This window comes from Equus caballus, chromosome 10 (genome assembly GCF_041296265.1).
Source record: "Equus caballus isolate H_3958 breed thoroughbred chromosome 10, TB-T2T, whole genome shotgun sequence".
In the NCBI taxonomy this organism is placed as follows: domain Eukaryota; kingdom Metazoa; phylum Chordata; class Mammalia; order Perissodactyla; family Equidae; genus Equus; species Equus caballus.
In genome coordinates, this window is record NC_091693.1 from 24,677,325 (window position 1) to 24,696,050 (window position 18,726).

Here is an 18,726-nt window from a genome sequence, read left to right on the forward strand (position 1 = left end):
TCATTCCTTTTTTTCCTATTGAGGTAACATTGGTTTATAACATTATATAGGTTTCAGTGGTCCGTTATGATTCGACTTTTGTATGCACTACAGTGTGCTCACTACCAGAAGTCTAGTTTCTATCCATCACATACAATTGACCTCTTTTACCCTACTCTCCTTTCCCTGTTACCACCAATCTGTTCTCTGCATCTATGTGTTTTTGTTAGTTTTCTTTATACTCCACATACGAGTGAGATCATACAGTGCAGTCACGAGCCTCATAACGATGTTTCAGTCAACAATGGACCATATATACAATGGTGGTCCCATATGATTACCATGTAGCCCAGGTGTGTAGTAGGCTGTACCACCTAAGCTTTGTGTAAGTACACTCTATGACCACACAATGATGAAATTCCCTAACAATGCATTTCTTAGGATGTATCCCCATCATTAAGGGATGCATGACTGTATTTGTCTTTCTCCATCTGACTTATTTCACTTCACATAATACCCTCAAGGTCCATCCCTATTGTCACAAATGGCAAGATTTCATCTTTTTTATGCCTGAATAGTATTCCATTGCTATGTATACCATATCTTCTTTATCCATTCATTCATTGATGGGCATCTAGGTTGCTTCCAAGCCTTGGATATTATGAATAATGCTGCAGTAAATGTAGGGGTGCATACATCTCTTTTTATTTAAAAATTCAGAAAAAGTATTTTCTTTCAATTATTTTATTGGGGTCATATTGGCTTACAAGATCATGTAAATTTCAGGTGTACATCACTATATTTCCATTTCTGCATGAGACTGTATCATGTTCACCACCAACAGTCCAGTTTTTACCCATTGCCATACCTATGTGTCCTTTTACCCCTTTCACCTTCCCCACCTCCTTCTCATATATCTTTTCAAATTAGTGTTTTCTTGTTCTTTGGATAAATACCCAGAAGTGAAATAGTTGGATCATATGGTAGTTCTATTCTTAATTTTTTGAAAACCTGCATAGTGTTTTCCATAGTGGCTGTGATATCTTTTCAGATATATCTCCTCAGGCAAGGAAAACAAAAGAAAAAATAAATAAATGGGACTACATCAAACTAAAAAGCTTCTGCAGAGCCAAGGAGATCATCAACAAAATGAAAAGATGATCTACTGAATAGGAGAAGATATCCATACATATCATATATCCAATGATGCAAATCATGCATACAATAAGGGGTTAATATATAAAATATATTTTTTTAAAACTCATACAACTCAACGAAAAAATGAACAACCTGATTAAAAAATGGGTAAAGGATATGAACAGACATTTCCCAAAAGAAGATATACAGATGGCCAACAGACACATGAAAAGATGTTCAATATCGCTAATTATTAGGGAAATGCAAATGAAAATCACAATGAGACATCATCTCAAGCCTGTCAGAATGGCTATTATTAAAAAGACAAGACATAACAAGTGTTGGAGAGGATGTGGAGAAAAGGGAACCCTGGTACACTCCTGGTGGGAGTGGAAAGTGGTGCGGCCACTATGGAAAACAGTATGGGCCAGATCATTCTTTATTGCAGGAGACTGTCCTATGCACTATAAGATGTTTAGCGGTATCCCTCGTCTCTACCCATTAGATGCCAGGAGCACCCCCGGTTGTGACAATAAAAATATCTCCAAGTATTTCCCAATGTCCGGTGGGCGGCAAGATCATTCACGCTGAGAGCCACCAATCTAGAGTCCTAAACTCTGCTGTTGTACCCCAAATTCCATAAGACTTTAAAATTTCTTCACAAAGTGAACTATAAGACAAGCCACAGGCTTTATAATCTGAAAATCGTTGGTTTTAAGTCTCAATTGGCTTCTTAGAGGCTGTGCCATATCAGGGCATTGAGTTCTCTCACTGCATTTCCTTATTTACGAATATATAAAATATGATTTTTTTTCCTGGGAAAAACCTGATGCAAAGTTTCAATACAATGCATTTAAAATATCCAGCAGAGGGTGTGAACCAGATGTTCTCAATCACAACCTCCCTCCACTATGTTTGTATCTTTTTTTAAAAATAAATCTCACTCATGAGCTTTGTACCTAAATAGAACCCTGGATTTTTACTCAGCCTCACCTCTAATAACTTGATAGCCTCTCGTGATCCATCCTCGATTCCTCCACCATATATTCCCTTGAAATGCTTGTCTCACCGCATCCCACTAAACACTGTTATCCAAAAGCCTTATTTAAGTTAGGATCATATGAGTGTAACCCCAAATACTGCAGCAACCTTGAGAATTTCAGCAAATTTATCTTAATAAGGGCCTCCAAGGGATGGCAATGCCAAATAGTAAGAGAAATTGGTTCCTTCCTGGTATCATTGAGTGACTATGTTAAGCCATACTACCTCCATATTTAGTTAATAAAGAATTGTGTCAATTTGTGGCCTTTATCTTCTACTTGACTAATTCTCTTTCAACTAACCAATGTGATGTTTAACCCATAAAATGTAGCACAGAAGGAAAAATGTGAAAGAGATTGAGATATGGAAGATAAAATGAGGAAACAATATAGAAAATAGAAAAGAGACAATAAATCAAGAGATGAGGGCTGAATTTTTTTCCAGAATTCTGAATCTCTAGCAGCATAAAAAGAAATAAAATTAAAAATAGGAAACAAGAGACAAGACTATCTCAACAACAGCCAGAATGAAAGGATGATTGGCTACAAAGAAACAGCAATTAGATTGGGAGCAGATAACCCAACAGCAATGAAGGCCAAGACATTATTTCAGCTTTCAACCTAAATTGCTAACCATAGGCCATTGTTTTTGTAACTGGGACCTTGATAACATCTGCATCTCAATATTCTCATTCTAAAAGTAGTCACATCACCTACCTGTCCAGTTTGGTGGAAAAATTGAGAATATATAGATCACTCACTTTTGTCAGTGCCTAGGAATTAGTGCTAAACAGTGATTTTGAATTAATTTTTAAAAGAAAGTTCAAGTGATTTTGCCACCTTTTCTATGAATTACCAGCAATAAGTTGTGAATAACTCAGGAAAAGGCTGTGTTTTCCATGGCAATGGATTACACACACACAGAATCATTGCAAGTTTAAAGAGAATAGTGATGTGGTCATATTTATGCCTCATCAATAACAGGATATATTAGAATGAGAATTGGCAAGCTATGGTCCATGGGCCAAATCTGGTCCATTGCTTGCTTTTGTAAATAAAGTTTTATTGGAACACAATCATGGCCCTTCATTTATGTATTGTCTATGGCTGTTTTCATACTACAATGGCAAAGTTGAGTGGTTGTGACAGAGACCACATAGCCTACAAAACCTAGAATATTAGCTATCTGGCCCTTTACAGAAAGGAAATTATCAACTCGTGTTAGAATATCATAAAATAGATTAAGGAAGCTACAAACCATAATGATCAAGTTGACTCATCAGGCAACTACTATGTCAGGCCAAGAAATACCTGAGCTATGGCAGAAAGAAAGAAGAAATCAACATAACCATCTATGAACTTTAACATTCTTTCCTAGGCTAAGTATGTCAAGCATATAGTTTACTTTGAGTTGGCTCTTGGGCATATTAATAAGCGCAGCTTCAAACAAAGTGCTTTACCTTTTATTATCCTTATATCCTTGTGAAAGATAAAACATAACAAAGTGTGTATGTGACTTGTACAGAATTTACTAGAAACCAAAGAGTGAAAGCCAGAGCTAAATTCTACATTTTGACCCAGGAATTAACATTTGGCCCTCTGTTCTTCATAAATGAGACATCTTAGAGAAATCAGATTGCCCCCTTTGTGAGATATAATTACTAGAGAATCATGTCAGGGCGCTCAGGAGAAGAAGTCACAACATGAGGATCTGGTTGTTCTGGCATTATTACATTCAATCGTCAATTTTGGATTGCTGTCCTTCACATCTTTCAACAGCTTCTGTACTTCCACACTAGATTCATCAACCTTCAACCTGAGTGTCTTTAAGGGGCCATCATTCTGTTTCAAAGCCTCAAAGAGCATCATTATTCCATTCTTCCCCAAGACATTCTGGCCCAGGTCCAGTGTTTCCAGCCTCTGATTGCTGATGAGAGCAGATGCAAGGCCCTGACAACAGGAAGGAGTGATGGAACAGCCCCAGAGCCTGTTGAGAAAGAGGACAGAATCCCACTCATTCACTGAGCCACTTCTTATTTAGACCCTATTGTGTTGCCAGGCACGTTCTTACTTGCTGAGGACCTAGTAGTGAAGAAACGAGAAAAAGTTATTTTCTTCATGGAGTTTATTTTAGCGACATGAGACATCAGGACATTCTATTAAAGACAGTGGATAATGGTATTATAATAAAATGAACAGGATTATGGTAAATTGGCCATAAAATGATTAGGTAGGTTTATGGTGGTCAGTGAATTCCTCATTGGGAAGGTGATAAAAAATAAATAAAGGAAGTTACAAAGTGCGACATTATGGTAATTGGGGAAGGAAGCCAGTGTAGCTGAAATACTGAGCTAAGGGGAGGTAGAAAGAGTGGCTCATAACTAATAAGAGGACCCCATAGGATCTTGTAGGCTATTGTGAAAACCTTAAGATTTTATCTGCAGTGATAAGAGGAGCTTTTGAAACAAGGGTGTCATGGTCTGGCTTGCAACCTGAAAGGTACCTCAGGGTGATGGTCTGAGAACAAACTTCAGGAAATCAAGAACCAAAAGCAGTAGTCCAGTTCAGAGACTATCCAACAATCCATGTGAGAGTTGGTGAGTTTTAGCAATGGAGAGTGTTAGCAATAGAGGGCGCTAGGTAGTCATCGTCTAGGTATCTGGAAGGAGGTGCCTCAAAAGGGTTTGAGTGTAAGGTGTGAGATGGTAGAAGTAAAAGATCAGAAGCCTTGCGGTCAGTGAATAGAAGGATTGGACTGTTTTCTTTTCGACTCTGCAGCAAGTTGAGCTAATGACACTCAGTAATGCATGATATGTTATCATTGCCTCCATTCCTCACCTACTTTTCCAAGAGCTCCTTCTAAAAGATGCCTTTGTCCATGGAGGACGGAGGGAGGCACCAATGAGAGTAGATCCAGCTCATGCCAGCTTATGTATAGCCTACTGAGCTGACTCAAGTCACAGTGACCCCTCAACCATGTGCCCTTGAGCACACAGCATCTGCCCATCTTCATGATTTGTCTCTAACCATCCTTCTGCTGCTCTTTGGCACTATGATAAGCACTGGAGGTACAGAAAATAGATTCAATTTCTCTCTAAAAATTTACAATGGGTCAATGGATTAACAAATTGTGCTATGCCCACACAAAGGGATATTATTTAGCCATACAAGGAATGAAGTACTTACATGTGCTTCAATGTGGATCAACGTTGAAAATATTATAGTAACTGAAAGAAGCTCAACAACAAAAAATATTGTATGACTCCATTTATATGAAATACACAGAACAGGTAAATCCATAGAGACAGAAATCAGATTTGTGGTTTCCAGGGGTTGAGAGGATGAAGAGTGACAGTCCATAGGTCTAGAGTTTCCATTTGGATGATGAAAAAGTTCTAGAAGTAGATAGTGGTGGTGGTTGAACAACATTGTACATATATTAAATGCCATAGAATTGTATACTTGAAAACGGTTCATTTTAATTAAAAATAGGAATACCACATGAGCCAGCTTTCCCACTACTGAGTATCTATCCAAAGAACATGAAATCAATAATTCAAGAAGAGTTATGCACCTCTATGTTCATTGCAGCATTATTCACAATAGCCAAGTCACAGAAGCAACCCAAGTGCCCATCAATGGAAGAATGGATAAAGAAGATGTGGTATATATATATATATATATACACACATACATATACATACATACAATGGAATACTTCTCAGCCATAAAAAAGATAAAATCATGCCATTTGTGACAACTTGGATGGACATTGAGGGTGTTATGCTAAGCAAAATAAGTCAGACAAAGAAAAACACCATATTATTTCACTCATGGGGAAGATAAAAGAAACACATAGATATGGAGAACAGATTAGTGGTTAACAGAAAATAAAGGGATGGGGGAGGGCAAAAGGGGTAAAGGGGCACGTATGCATGGTGATGGATAACTAGACTATTGGTGGTAAACATGATGCAGTCTGTAGAGAAACTGAAATATGATAGTGTACATGTGAAAGTTGCACAGTGTTATAAGCCAATATGACCTCAATAAAATAATTTTTAAATGACATTTTATGCTATGTGAATTTCACCTCAAACTTTTAAAAAGTTACAGTTCCAGTGACTGGGCAGGACAATACTACAATTTATTGAGAGTAGAGAATATTGCAATAGGATAGTTAAAGAAACTGTGACCTATCAAAACTTGTTTGTTCTTCCACATAATAACCAAGGCAAGAAGCAAAATACTAGATAACCTGCAAACTACAGGGTCTAAGTGCTCTCATCAGGGAAAAAAACAGTAAGAACAGAGACCTTGCCGTGGAGAAGAATTGTGTGTGTTCTAAGAACTGAGAAAGAAGCCAGTTGAGGGATGTACACCAAGGTAGGAAGAAAAGTGTGAGATGAGGTTAGAGAGACAGGAAGGGGGTCAGTCATAGCGAACACTCTAGACTTGTTAACAAATATGGATTTATATGCTTATTACATAAAAGTTTTTATAAACGAGGTTTACAAGATCAAAGTAACTCAGTAAATGCATTAACTGTGCTGTTAAGAGGATGAGTCCTATAGAGGAATTGTCTGTTCCATGAGGTAAAAACAGAATACCAGAAGTCACAGCTAATAAATATCAGATGATACACGAACCATAGTCTAATGTCAATGCCCCTATTCAATGCCTTTGCTATGGTGCTGGATCCTTGTTCAGTGATCTAGAAAGATGAATCCCAATCTGTAGATACCATGGATTTGCTTTCCAGCATGTTCTCCAACTTCTAATTCAGGGGAGCTCAAACTTGACTGAATATTGGAATTATGTGGAATATCTTTAGAAATTCTGATGCCTGGATCCACTTCGCCTAGATTTAATCAGTCCAGGGGAAACCCAACCATCAAGAATTTTAAGTGTCCCAGATACAGACAAGATATAAGACAAAACTATCGTATATATGTTCCAGTGTTCTTTCTGATCTCTGCAAGGCTAAGGAAGTATTTACCTGACCCAGATTCTCTTTCCATTAGGTTTGTAGTTGCAAAGTAGGTGGCATCAATGAGATGCATTTGACTGAGACTTGGAAGAGGGAAGTGATGCAGAGCTCACCATCCTGGTGGAGCCATTGCATTTCCTGGGGGTAGTATCCATCTACAGTTTGCTGGGTATTGAGCTGGGGCAGGCCCCCTGTATCCCCTTCAATCACTGGATCCCAGAAGAAGCAGTGTATTCCTGAAATCCACTTCACTGGAGGCCATATCCACCTATATCCTGCTCCTCCAGGCCCTCTGAACGACTCCTTAAGCACCCAGTTACCTGTATTCAATTGCTAAAGGGGCTTTCTCCTAAACTTGGAACAGGAGTGACACCATTGCAGCCTACCTTCCAAAATATCTCAGAGATTACATATTTCCAAAACATTTTAAAAATGAATAAAAAGTACCTACCCCAGGTATTTTAGGTTACAATTTGGCTTCTTCAAAGCCTCACAAAGAAACCATAATCCAGTGGCTATGGGATTGAGACCCAGGTCCAGGTTTGTTAGGCTGGAGTCTCCTTGGAGAAGCTTTGAGATAAGTTTGCAGCCACGTCTGGTGATGTTGCAATGCCACAACCTATGAGGATGATCATGAGAAGAGAAGTCTATTATTCCTCTGTGACTTATGCCCTGTGAAGTGGTTGCTACTTCCAACACCATCTTCTACTTCAAGCCATATACTTTCAGGCAAGCTTGTACATAAAAAACCTACAAATGGAATGATAATTACATCATTTCCACCCTGCCTATGTGGTAGAGAATTAAACTGGCCTTTGTCTGCCACCTTTTATCATGGAGAAACAGATATACATCTCAAAAGATACAGATTTTCCTAGAACAGCAGCATACCATATAGATCAAGAACTCAGACTCTAGGTTCAGATAGACCCAAGACTGAATAAGCCCTGCTTATTTTCTGCATGGTTAGATCACTGGGATTTCACTCTCCCTGTATTTTTATGTTTTATTTCAAGTCTTGGATTTAATCGTCCCAGCAGAATTGTGGTACACCAAAAGTCCAATATTTCTGATATCTTAGTGGCTATGTTTCTAATTTAAATGCTATAGATTTTCCTACAAGCTTAGGCTTCTACTAGTCCTCCTGGTTTGGAGGCCAGACCACAGAAGGATGGCCACGTGGTACAGATAGGCAGGTGGATCTGCAATCAACGCTAACAGCCCTGTGCGCTAAGCACAGCATAACAGCAACAGAGGCTGCAGAACCTGAAGCAACATGACAAAGAAGACGGATAACTGGACCAAAAGATGTCATGCTTTGTCTTACGTGAAACCCCAAAATCATATGGAAACCTGGAGGGTTTGGGGACGGGGCCTAAAACAAAGTCTAACATTAAGTTTACAGTCTACAAAATGAAGGCTTGGTCCAACATTGACCTTATATAGAAAGTAATGATAGTTGACAACTCAGTTGATAGAGGGGGCTTCATACCTACTACACAGTAATGACCATGCATGCTAAGTGGTTAAGCTTTGGCTTTCTAATTAGTAAAACTGAAATAAAGGTAACTATCACATATAGTTGTAAGGATTAAAAAAGTGATTCTTGTAAATTTAGTAGAGTCTGTGATACACAGTAAGTGGTTAACAAGCATTGGGCATTTTTCTTTTTTGTTCTTTAGATGCCTAAATCAATTCTAACTTTAAAATAGGGCTGTCTATATAGCAATATCATTTAGGAAATTTTACATTCTTCTAATGAATGCTGTGTGGGTAGAGCTATGATCTTTTCCTTTTCTCTATCTGCCACTATAAACTAAATACCTGTTTCTCCTTTTCAGCCTTAAACAATTGTGGCCTGTCTGGATTAGGTATATCCTAGGTTAAGGCAGATTTTCTAGAACCAGCTAGAAGCCACAGGACAAACTGACAGATGGTAGTTTTAAAGGAGAGCAAGAACCCCAGAGAAATAAAAACCAGATAAAACTTCTGAACAGAAATCGGTCTCCAACTCTACACAATTTCTTGAATGTTACCCTAACTATGATTCCAACATGGACAGGTAGTTCATGCTGAGCTTGTTCCCATGTAACAAGGGTCAACAAACTACAGCCCATGGGTCAAATCCAGCACACTACCTGTTTATAAATAAAGTTTTATTGGAACACAGCCACACTCCTTCCTTTACATGTTCACACTGGCAATGGCAGAGTTGAATAATTGCGAGAGACACCATATGGCCCACAAAGTGGAAAATCGTGACCATCTGGCCCTTTGCAGAATAAAGAGAAATGTATTGAACCCTACCGTATAACTTGATCCATTCCCAAGTGCAGGAAGAAGTATGTCATGTAAACTTTAAGAACACACACAAAATATCAGAGCTGAGAACCAATCGCCTATCCCAAATTCTCAGAACAGGAAGAGGACGAAAGTAAAACCTGTTCTGAAAGACATGCAAATATTTACATCTGTTTCTACCTGTTCTTTCCCCAGCTCATACCAGGGTCTTGCCAGTTTCATTCAAGTAGAATTATTAAGTGCTGTCATTTCTGTCCTACTTGAATCCAGGTATGTGTGTCCATGTACACACACACACACACACACACACACAGCCAGCAGGGACTTACACCAGGGTCTGTAGTTGACATTCAGGGTAACTCAAGCCCTCACATAGAAGTTTCACCCCACCATCCCCAAGTTTGTTGTTGGCCAAGCACAGGTATGTCAGCCTCTGGTTGACAATCAAAGTAGAAGACAGCTCCTTACAACAGGCTTCAGTAAGATGACAGTTTTCCAACCTGCAAAAGCACCACACAAGTGGTAAGACAGTGAGAATACTTCCAAAATCCAACCTTCTGGGCTGACAGCCCTTCTTGTTAATTCTCTTTCTCTGTCTTGCACCAGTGACCAAAGCCTGAAGGACCAGGAATGAGAGAAGAGCAAGCAAAATGCATAAATCATCTGCCTGGGACCATAAGCGGGAACTAGGTGTTGACATCAGTAGGAGGTCCCACATGAGCTGCCCCATAAGTCCAGAATTAACATCACTCTTCTCTATGTGGCCCCAGGCTTAAAATGGAGATGGTCCATGGGAGCAGATGAGGGACTTACGACAACTTCTGCAGGAAACACTTTGGGTGTCTCAGAGTCGTACACAGCAATTTGACACCCTCATCTAGGAGCTCACTGGCTGTGAGGTCCAGGCATCTCAGGGACTGGTTGATTCCAAGGGCCAAGGAGGAATCATCCCACTTCTGAGCTGCATCACAACAAGATCCCAACCTGAGGGATAAATGGGGGCAAGTCATTCTTCTGGGGTGACACAGAGACTGTATCAGATTTTGCTTCCCTGAAAATTACATACTTCTTTTCCATCTCATTCTACTCCAATATGTGTTCAACACTGGCCTGAACTATTGGAGAGAGTTGATCTCCTTTGCTTCTTCACATATCCCCATGGCCATTTGATCAACACCCAGCCTCATCTTTAAGAGGAAAAAATCTGTACTAGAATCTGTATGAAGTTGCACCAACATGCCTGCTATTTCTCAAAGTCCGCTTTTTATCTGATCACTTTCTCCCACCTGAGTCTGTCCTAATCCCACTTAGAATTAAATATGTGATTCCATAGGGGGAAAAAAATGCCTGATACTCAAAATTCAACTTCATAAATTATTAGGGAATATGCAAATTAAAACAAGGGGACAATTTGACACTTGGCAGCCAGGTCCAAAATTTGTTGAGTTTAAGTGTTGCAAGGATAGTGACAATTGGGGGCTCCTGTTGATGGGAATATGAATGTGGTGCTGTTTTGGAGAACATTGAGGCAAGTAGTCCCTTACATTTGTCTCTGAAACCCAGCTGCTCTTATAAACACAGGTCAGAGTGGACAACCCTAGGACAAGCTTGTTTGACTCATGGCTCTGTTTCTCAATATCTTCAAAGTCTTTGCAAGTTTCTTAACCTTTGTAATATTCTTTTCTCCTCCAATCTGTACTTTGAGGAGAAACAATCCCTTTATGTCAAGCAAATGAAGGAGATAATCAATCCGTATACTGTGCGTATTAGAAAGTACTTATAAGTAAAATTGGAGTTCTTAAAATTAGTATCTTTCTTACCTTGGAGCTTAACCTATAACAAGAACCTTATAAGTTTACTTAAGTAATTGGAATACAGGTGAAACATGAAGGGTCTCAAATCAAGTGGCCATAAATAGGCGATTCTGTATCAGCCATTTGTCATTTTGGAGCCTCAGTGTATCCAACTCAGAAACAGCATTAGTCAGAACTTTAGAGCAACAGACATTTTTCTAATTAAATGAAAAATAGCACCATCAGAATTCATCAATAATGGTAAGAGCTACCATTAGTGTCTGGTGCCTATGCAATGCAGTTCACATCCCATGTTCCATTCATTCAATTCTCAAAATCCAATTTTATGGATGAAGAAACAGCTCAAGATCATATAGGTCATAAATATCAGAGTGAGGATTTGATCTCATTCCCAAATCCAAAAACCTGTACCACTAGCAAGTACCTCAGATTGCTACTCAACTAAGTAGAGAAGAAAACAAAAATGGTACCCTAAAGATGGTGATGATAATCAGAGCACTCGTCGGGATCACTCACAGCGGAATCTCTTAAACCAATGAGCTACCAGGAACCAGGACACTTGATGCTTCTACAGTGTTAGTGAGTGGCCAGGTAAGGTTGATGGCTGCACTGAATCACAACAGGTAGGCAACATGCCGTCTGAAATACCAAGTCCCTAAGCTAAAGGATGACTCAAAATTCTGGGTGTTTCTTTGCACTCAGTATTTGGTATTCAGTGCATTAAGACAAGCTGGCTGGGGGAAGAATAGAGGTTGAAACCCCACCCAGGTTCTATTTGAGAATATGTTCCCCTCTTTAGCATGGCATCCATTCAGAGTGGCTACCATTTTCTTTCTAGTTCACCCAGCAGCACAGCATAGCTCACAGCATCCTCTCGATGCTGAGAGCAGCAATGACTGTGACATCTACCTCAGATACTGTAGGTTACATCTTGAGTGTTTCAGCATCTCACACAACAGCAGCAGCAGCATCTTATCAGTGTGGACATCACCTTCCAGGATCAGGTGTGTCAGAGTCTTCTTACCAATGAAAGCCAGACACAAGTCTCGATAAGCATCAGAAGGGGAGATGTTTTTAATCCTAGAAAAATGAGAAGGGATTCCATTTTGAGAGTGCTATAGATAGTAGATGCTGTGAACAGATAGTGAGATGAGATGCCACAGGCCAGGATGGAGAGGAGGAGATGGTCTGGTCAAGCTTACCAAGTCAATGGAGTCATAGCTGCAAGGAAAAAAAGGAGTGACTACCAGTGGAAATAGTATATGGTGATGGGAGGGGCGATGGAATTGGATAGTGAAGGGCTTGTCTTTGCTCATGCTGCTCTTCAGATTGAATATCCCTATCTTTATATTTGTGTTATATCCTTTATTTCCTTCAACACTCAGCTCCCATATTTCTCCCCTCCCCCTCAGTACCTGCTGACTTTTTGTACTAAGAGAAATCACTTCATACTACACCCCCATGTAGTCATCTGCATTTTCACAAAGCAGTTTGTTTAAGGCTACAATAAGTTATGATACATAAGTTAACAAATAAATTAGACTCCTTGAAGGTATGGACCATTGAGTTGTTCTTTGTTTTCTATTTCCCCATCTAACATGATTGTGGGATTTTAAATGGGATTAAAAGAAATCTTAAGTAGAATATAACATGGATTTTCTGTAATCAAACTCTAGGCCTCAAGAAACAATTCAGCACAAAAAAAAATAAGATTTTCCCAGCACCTGACTGCACCACCTTCTTCAGAAGAAGAATCAACCAACCTCGTGTTATGCAGTAATGAACCAGCTCGTAAGTTTTCCTGCAGGCATGGTAGGAAATAACTGTGGAAAGGACTTTGTCAGGGCTTCTTTTAATCAACACCTGAATTACTGCCTCTCCTACCACCCTCTTTCAGACCCTCACTTTCACTAGTATTTTTTTTGTTACAGCTTTTTAACCTGTTTTTATCTACTACCTCCAAACCAGGCAATCCATCCCCCCATTGCGAAATCCTCTTCTCCCTAAACTCACAATTGGTCTTACAAGACTTGAGCCTTCATTTTTAGATAGTAAATGTTCTTGTGGCTCAAAAGAAGCTTCAAAATTAAATTTCAGCAGAGAGAGATCCGGGATAAGGGGAGTGCCAGCTGTTCAGAATCCCTGCTTAAGTTGTTCTTAAGTCTTGGAATAAATTAGACGCGTGTTCTCATTTCCCTTTTCTCATGCAACACCTCACAGAACTAGAGCAATGTAAAGTTTTCAAAGTCATGCAGAAGAAATTTCCACCTTTCCTGGCAACAGCCTATCGTTAGATTGTGTTGCTTTGTACAGACAAGTTCCGTGGCATTCTGAGATAAGTGAGCTACTTGTCACCTGACATAAGCAGGTACAGTCAATTGATGTTTGGCACAGCTATTTGTTCCCAGTAAATAACACTACATTTTCAGTGGCTTGATTAAGCCTTCTAAGGCATCTACAACCATTTATAGTTAAGCCTTAATTAAGCCTTCTAAGCATACCGGTCTGGGGGAAAGTTTCAGCAATGTATCTGTATGTAATTTTGAACAGAACTGAAAGTTTATCCCTTGAATATGTATTGGTCTAAAAGGATGTCCTAATAGTCACCTGCCCAGGTGGCTCACATCATGATTATCATCTGCCACAATCTACCTTACCCAGACTCACTTCTTGATCCCCTTCCACACACTAGTTAAAAGTTCACCATTCCTCACCAACACTGTTATTCGAGTATTTTAAACTTTGCTCTCTGGAATATTTCCCCAATTCTCATTCATGTCTCCTTCTGACATGCATGTGCCTGTATTTCCTACAAGCTGAGTTTTAAATACATCTCATAGCAGCTATATAACTGGCCAAATTTCATGACAATGCCTCAATATAACATACGATTCCACCATTAGGCATACTTAAGGATAGGAATCATTTCATTTCTGAGCACCTGGCTTGTTGGAGCCAGAGGAGGCATTCAACTACTGCTCCCACCTTAAAAACATCTGGGGATCACCATTGGAGGATTAGCTTCTACTTACACCACTTTCTGGAGGTGACAGGTGACACGGGTTATCTGCTCACAAAGAATCCTCACTGAGGAATGACTCAGGAAGCTCTGACTCACATCCAGAAAGCTCAGGTTCTTGTTTGAACTGAACACAGAGCAGAGATCTGTCCAGAGAGGGAGAGAGCGATGGTCGCACTGTGACCTACGAGGAAGTGATAGAGAACATATTCAGAGCACATATGGGAAAGTAACAGGAGTCCTTAGGCTGTGCTGCAGAGGAAACCACCAACAAAATGAAAAGGGAATCAACGCAATGGGAGGAAATATTTGCAAACCATGTATCTGATCAGGGGTTAATATCTAAAATATATAGAGAACTCATATTACTCAATAGAAAAAAATCTGATTAGCAAATGGGCAGAGGAACTGATTAAACATTTTTCCAAAGATGACATACAAATGGCCAACAGGTACATGAAAACGTGTTCAGCATCACCAATCAGGGAAATGCAAATCAAAACCAGAATGAGATACCACTTCATATCTGTGAGAATGGCTATTATCAAAAAGACAAGAGATAAATGTTGGAGAGGATGTAGAGAAAAGGGAACCCTTGTGTACTGTTGGTGGGAATGTAAATTGGTGCAGCCACTATGGAAAACGGTATGGAGGTTTCTCAAAAAATTTACAGTAGAACTACCTTATGATCCAGCAATTCCACTTCTGGGTATCTATCCAAAGAAAAAGAACTCACTAAATTGAAAAGTTATCTGCACCCCCATGTTCATTGAAGCATTATTTACAATAGCCAAAACATGGAAACAAGCTAAGTGTCCACCAATGGATGAATGGATAAAGAAGGTGTGAGATATATATATATATACACAAAAAAACACACAATGGAATATTATTCAGCCTTAAGGAAGGAAATCCTGTCATTTGGGGCAACATGGATGGATTTTGAGGCTGTTATGCTAAGTGAGAAAACTCAGAGAAAGACAAATACCATATGTCGTCTCTCATATGTGGAATCTAAAAAAACACAGGAGAACTCATAGAAACAGAATAGATTGGTGGTTGCCAGAGGCAGAGGGTGGGCAAAAGAGTGAAGGTGTTCAAAAGGTGCAAACTTCTAGTTATAAGATAAATAAATCCCAGGGATGTAAGATACAACATGGTGACTATAGTCAAAAGAAATTGGTAGGGAGGGAAAATATGTAAAATGTTAAGAGTGTCTAGGGATATTCTAAACCCATTCCCCATATGAACACTACAACATTAAAACAAAATAAGGCTCCAAGCCCCCATTCCTAATCTGAACATCATGTTCCCATTCTAAATGGTGAGCTGGTGGGAAGAAATTCCAGCAAGAAGCAAGTTATGACCCTAAACCACAGGGCACAGGAGACTGTCCTCTTCCTAATGGAGCATGAGATGAGGCTCAAGATGGCAGAGCTGGGAGAGTAAGAAATAAGAGTTCTTACCTCTCAACCTGAGCATCCAATTCTGATTCAGTATCATTCTCCAGGAATATCCCCTTTTCTACCTGCAGTGAAATTTTCTGTAAGTTTTCACAATGTTTAAGGCAGAAAGAAGACTGCATCATTTCAAATGTATTTGTCAAGTGAATAGAGATTTCTTTGACATAGCTCATTGCATTCTTCACAAGCTGCTCCTCCTGAGATTCATAAAGACAGTACAAAACCTCCTTCATGTCTGTCACTGAGGACAAGCGTTTATTTTTATTGGACTTTACCCTGAATTCCAGTAATTCTTGCTTGACCTTCCTCGACACTTGACAGCCAAAAGTTGTCTCGAGCTCCCCGGCTCTCTTTTCGTTCAAGAGGCCAAATAAGAAATACCCCACGTGGGTCAGGCTGGGGTTCTTGAGTCTTTCTTCCTTGGAGAGCAGCTTCTGCACACCCCCAATGTCCCACCTGCAGCTATCCCCATCTTCTTCCTCCTCTCTCTCCAGAACATAGAACAAGGCAGCAAGAAACTGCTGGACGCTGAGGTGGATGAAGGAGTAGCAGCCCTCGCAGTCTTTGCCCTTCTGGAGGATATTCTTGTCCAGGAAAGGATGGAAGTCAGACTCCTTTACCCCAAGTCTCTCAAGGTCTTCTCCATCAAACATAGATGTCTGTGTCCATATGCCCTCAGCAGCCAGGAGACACAGAGCTGTCACTGGAACTTGGAGGAATGGACCGGGGCAGCTGCCAGGAGGTGATGTGAACTGGCTGCAGAGGAAATGCAGGAACAGTGATGTGATGGTTTGGCAAGTTGGGGCGGGGTCTTCTCCCTTCTCCATCTGCAGTTTCATACAGGTGCAGACGATCCAGCACACAGCAGGAGCTGAGCCCAGGTGGAATAAAGCTGCATTGCTCTTCATCAAGTCAAAAGCTCTCAGTGCTTGGGCCTCCTCTTCAAAGTGTTTCAGGAAATACGCTTTCCTATCCAGCTCTAAGAACCCCTCTATTTCTATGAAGAATGGCTGTTCAACCAAGAGCCCAAGCTCTCTCAGAGCCCCAGGTCGAGTGGTGATCAGCAAAGTGGCCTTGGGTAACATTTTTCTCTTCAGCAAACTCCCCAGGAGGACAGGCACTGGCTTCTGCTTCTGCCAGTCACAACACATGTCATGGATGAGTGCCTCCGAGGGGACTCTCAGCTCCTCGAAACCATCGATGATGAACAGGATTTTCTGAGCTTGGGTGAGGATCTCTGGAACGGCATCCTGCAAATCTGGCCAGTTCTTAGATAGCAGGTCTGCAAAAGAGCACTCCCCCTTGTGGTTGAGTTCCTTGCAGCTGAGATAGAAGGTGGAATTGAATGTCTTTGCGTGGTTGTCCTGTGTCCAATCCACCATCCACTTTTTGGCCAGTGTTGTTTTCCCAACACCTGCAGGACCATGCAGCACGACCGTAAGTGGCATTAGCTGTGTGGATATTTGGGGATTCAAGAATGTTATGAACTTTTGGCTTCTCTGAGTGATACTGTAGTGAAAGTCATCACCATCTCCTGGCTAAAATGTGTTCTCCCAGATAGAAAATTTCTCCATCGTGCTTCTCTCTCTCTCTCGTCTTCACCTGTAGTAATACATAATGGGAGAAAGTTGGGGTGCCAATTATACTCAACTGGAAAATACACTTTGTAAAGGACCAGAAATGAGGAATACCAAGAAGAGGCAAATCATCTTACACTCTACCAGACACCAAATGTATGACTGTAATACAGTATTTATCTACCTGACTTTTCCTACTTCCAAGTCCCCGTCTGCCTTTCCTGACTTAGGGTTATCTATTCTTTGCACTTGTGTGCACTTTGTAAAATACCTATGGGTGAAAGCTTGACCATAGGATTATTTGTACTTCCTAGATGAAACATTATTGTAGATAAAGCAAACTTTAAATATTCAAGTCTTTTATGTATATTCTACTATAATAAAAATAAAAGTTTTAACTATTTTAAAGCATACAATTCAGTGGTATTGAAAACCTTCAGTGTCATGCAACCATCACCACTATCTAGGTCCAAGACTTTCATCATCCCAGATGGACCCCCCAAACCGATTAAGCTCTCACTCCCCATTTCCCCCTTCCCCAGCCTCTGGCAACCACTAATCTGCATTGTGTCTCTGGATAAATTCTGGATTTATTGGGGACATTTCACATAAACAAAATCAAACTCTGTGGCTTTTTGTGTCTTGCTTCCTTCATTTAGCATAATGTTTGAGCTTCATCGAGAGTCTACCATTAAGTCTATATTGCCTTCTTGGTTCACCCAGTTTGACTGAGCAGACTGTGATGTGAGAGAAGCCGAAGGAGTAGACACGCTATTAGAGGTGATTGAATCTGTCAAGTCCATGTGCTATTGAAAAGATTATATACAAATACACCAAATACCTAAGAATAAGTCTATAATTGTGGGTCAGGTCTCTCCCCTGAGAATTACAAGTTTGTAAACGGCATTGAAGTGATCGTCAATAAATGGAGAAATAACATTCATAGAGTTGGACGACCCTATTATAATATCTGTTCTTTCCAAGTTGTTCTACAGTTTCCATGGATTCCCGTTCAAGATACCAGCAGGTTTGGGTATTTGATGAGCTAAATTTAAAGTTCATATGCAAATGCAAAGATGTAAAATAATCCAAACCACTTGCATAAGAACAGTAATGGAAAGATTTACACTGAAAGATGAAGATGAGGGTCTGGATGAGGATGTGATAAAAGGAGCTCAGGGCACAAAATTTAAGATGATACTGACTTGCTCTAACCTCATCCTGACCCTGAATTACACTACCATGTAATAGATCAAAAGATAGGAAACTGGTGTAATGTAAACAATGGACCAACAAACAGAATAGTGAGCTCATAACAGACTCACATCACACAGTCAGCATCTTATAGTTGTGACCCTACAGTGCACAGCCATGGGGAAAGAACAGTCTTTTCAATAAGTGGTACT

General features: G+C 40.1%; 1 protein-coding gene across 4 annotated transcripts in view; it reads right to left on the minus strand.

The window, feature by feature from the left end:
- Positions 1-707: 707 nt before the first annotated feature.
- The window catches only part of LOC100054965 (NACHT, LRR and PYD domains-containing protein 2), a 59,273-nt gene continuing 41,254 nt past the window's right edge, over positions 708-18,726 (minus strand). The window contains exons 3-11 of one of the 4 annotated variants that reach the window (XR_011422012.1): positions 16,019-17,345; positions 15,747-15,808; positions 14,294-14,464; positions 12,171-12,341; positions 10,261-10,431; positions 9,777-9,947; positions 7,598-7,765; positions 5,343-5,551; positions 3,600-4,238 (exon numbers count right to left, since the gene is read on the minus strand). Coding sequence is in view for 2 of the 4 variants with exons in the window: in XM_023650433.2 (XP_023506201.1) it covers positions 3,840-4,143; positions 7,598-7,765; positions 9,777-9,947; positions 10,261-10,431; positions 12,171-12,341; positions 14,294-14,464; positions 15,747-17,191 (2,601 nt within the window). In the remaining 2 variants the exon portion in view is untranslated. Of the gene's footprint in view, positions 4,239-5,342; positions 5,552-7,597; positions 7,766-9,776; positions 9,948-10,260; positions 10,432-12,170; positions 12,342-14,293; positions 14,465-15,746; positions 17,346-18,726 lie in introns of those variants that run through there. The other 3 variants (XR_011422011.1, XM_070223375.1, XM_023650433.2) reach the window with 3 other exon arrangements.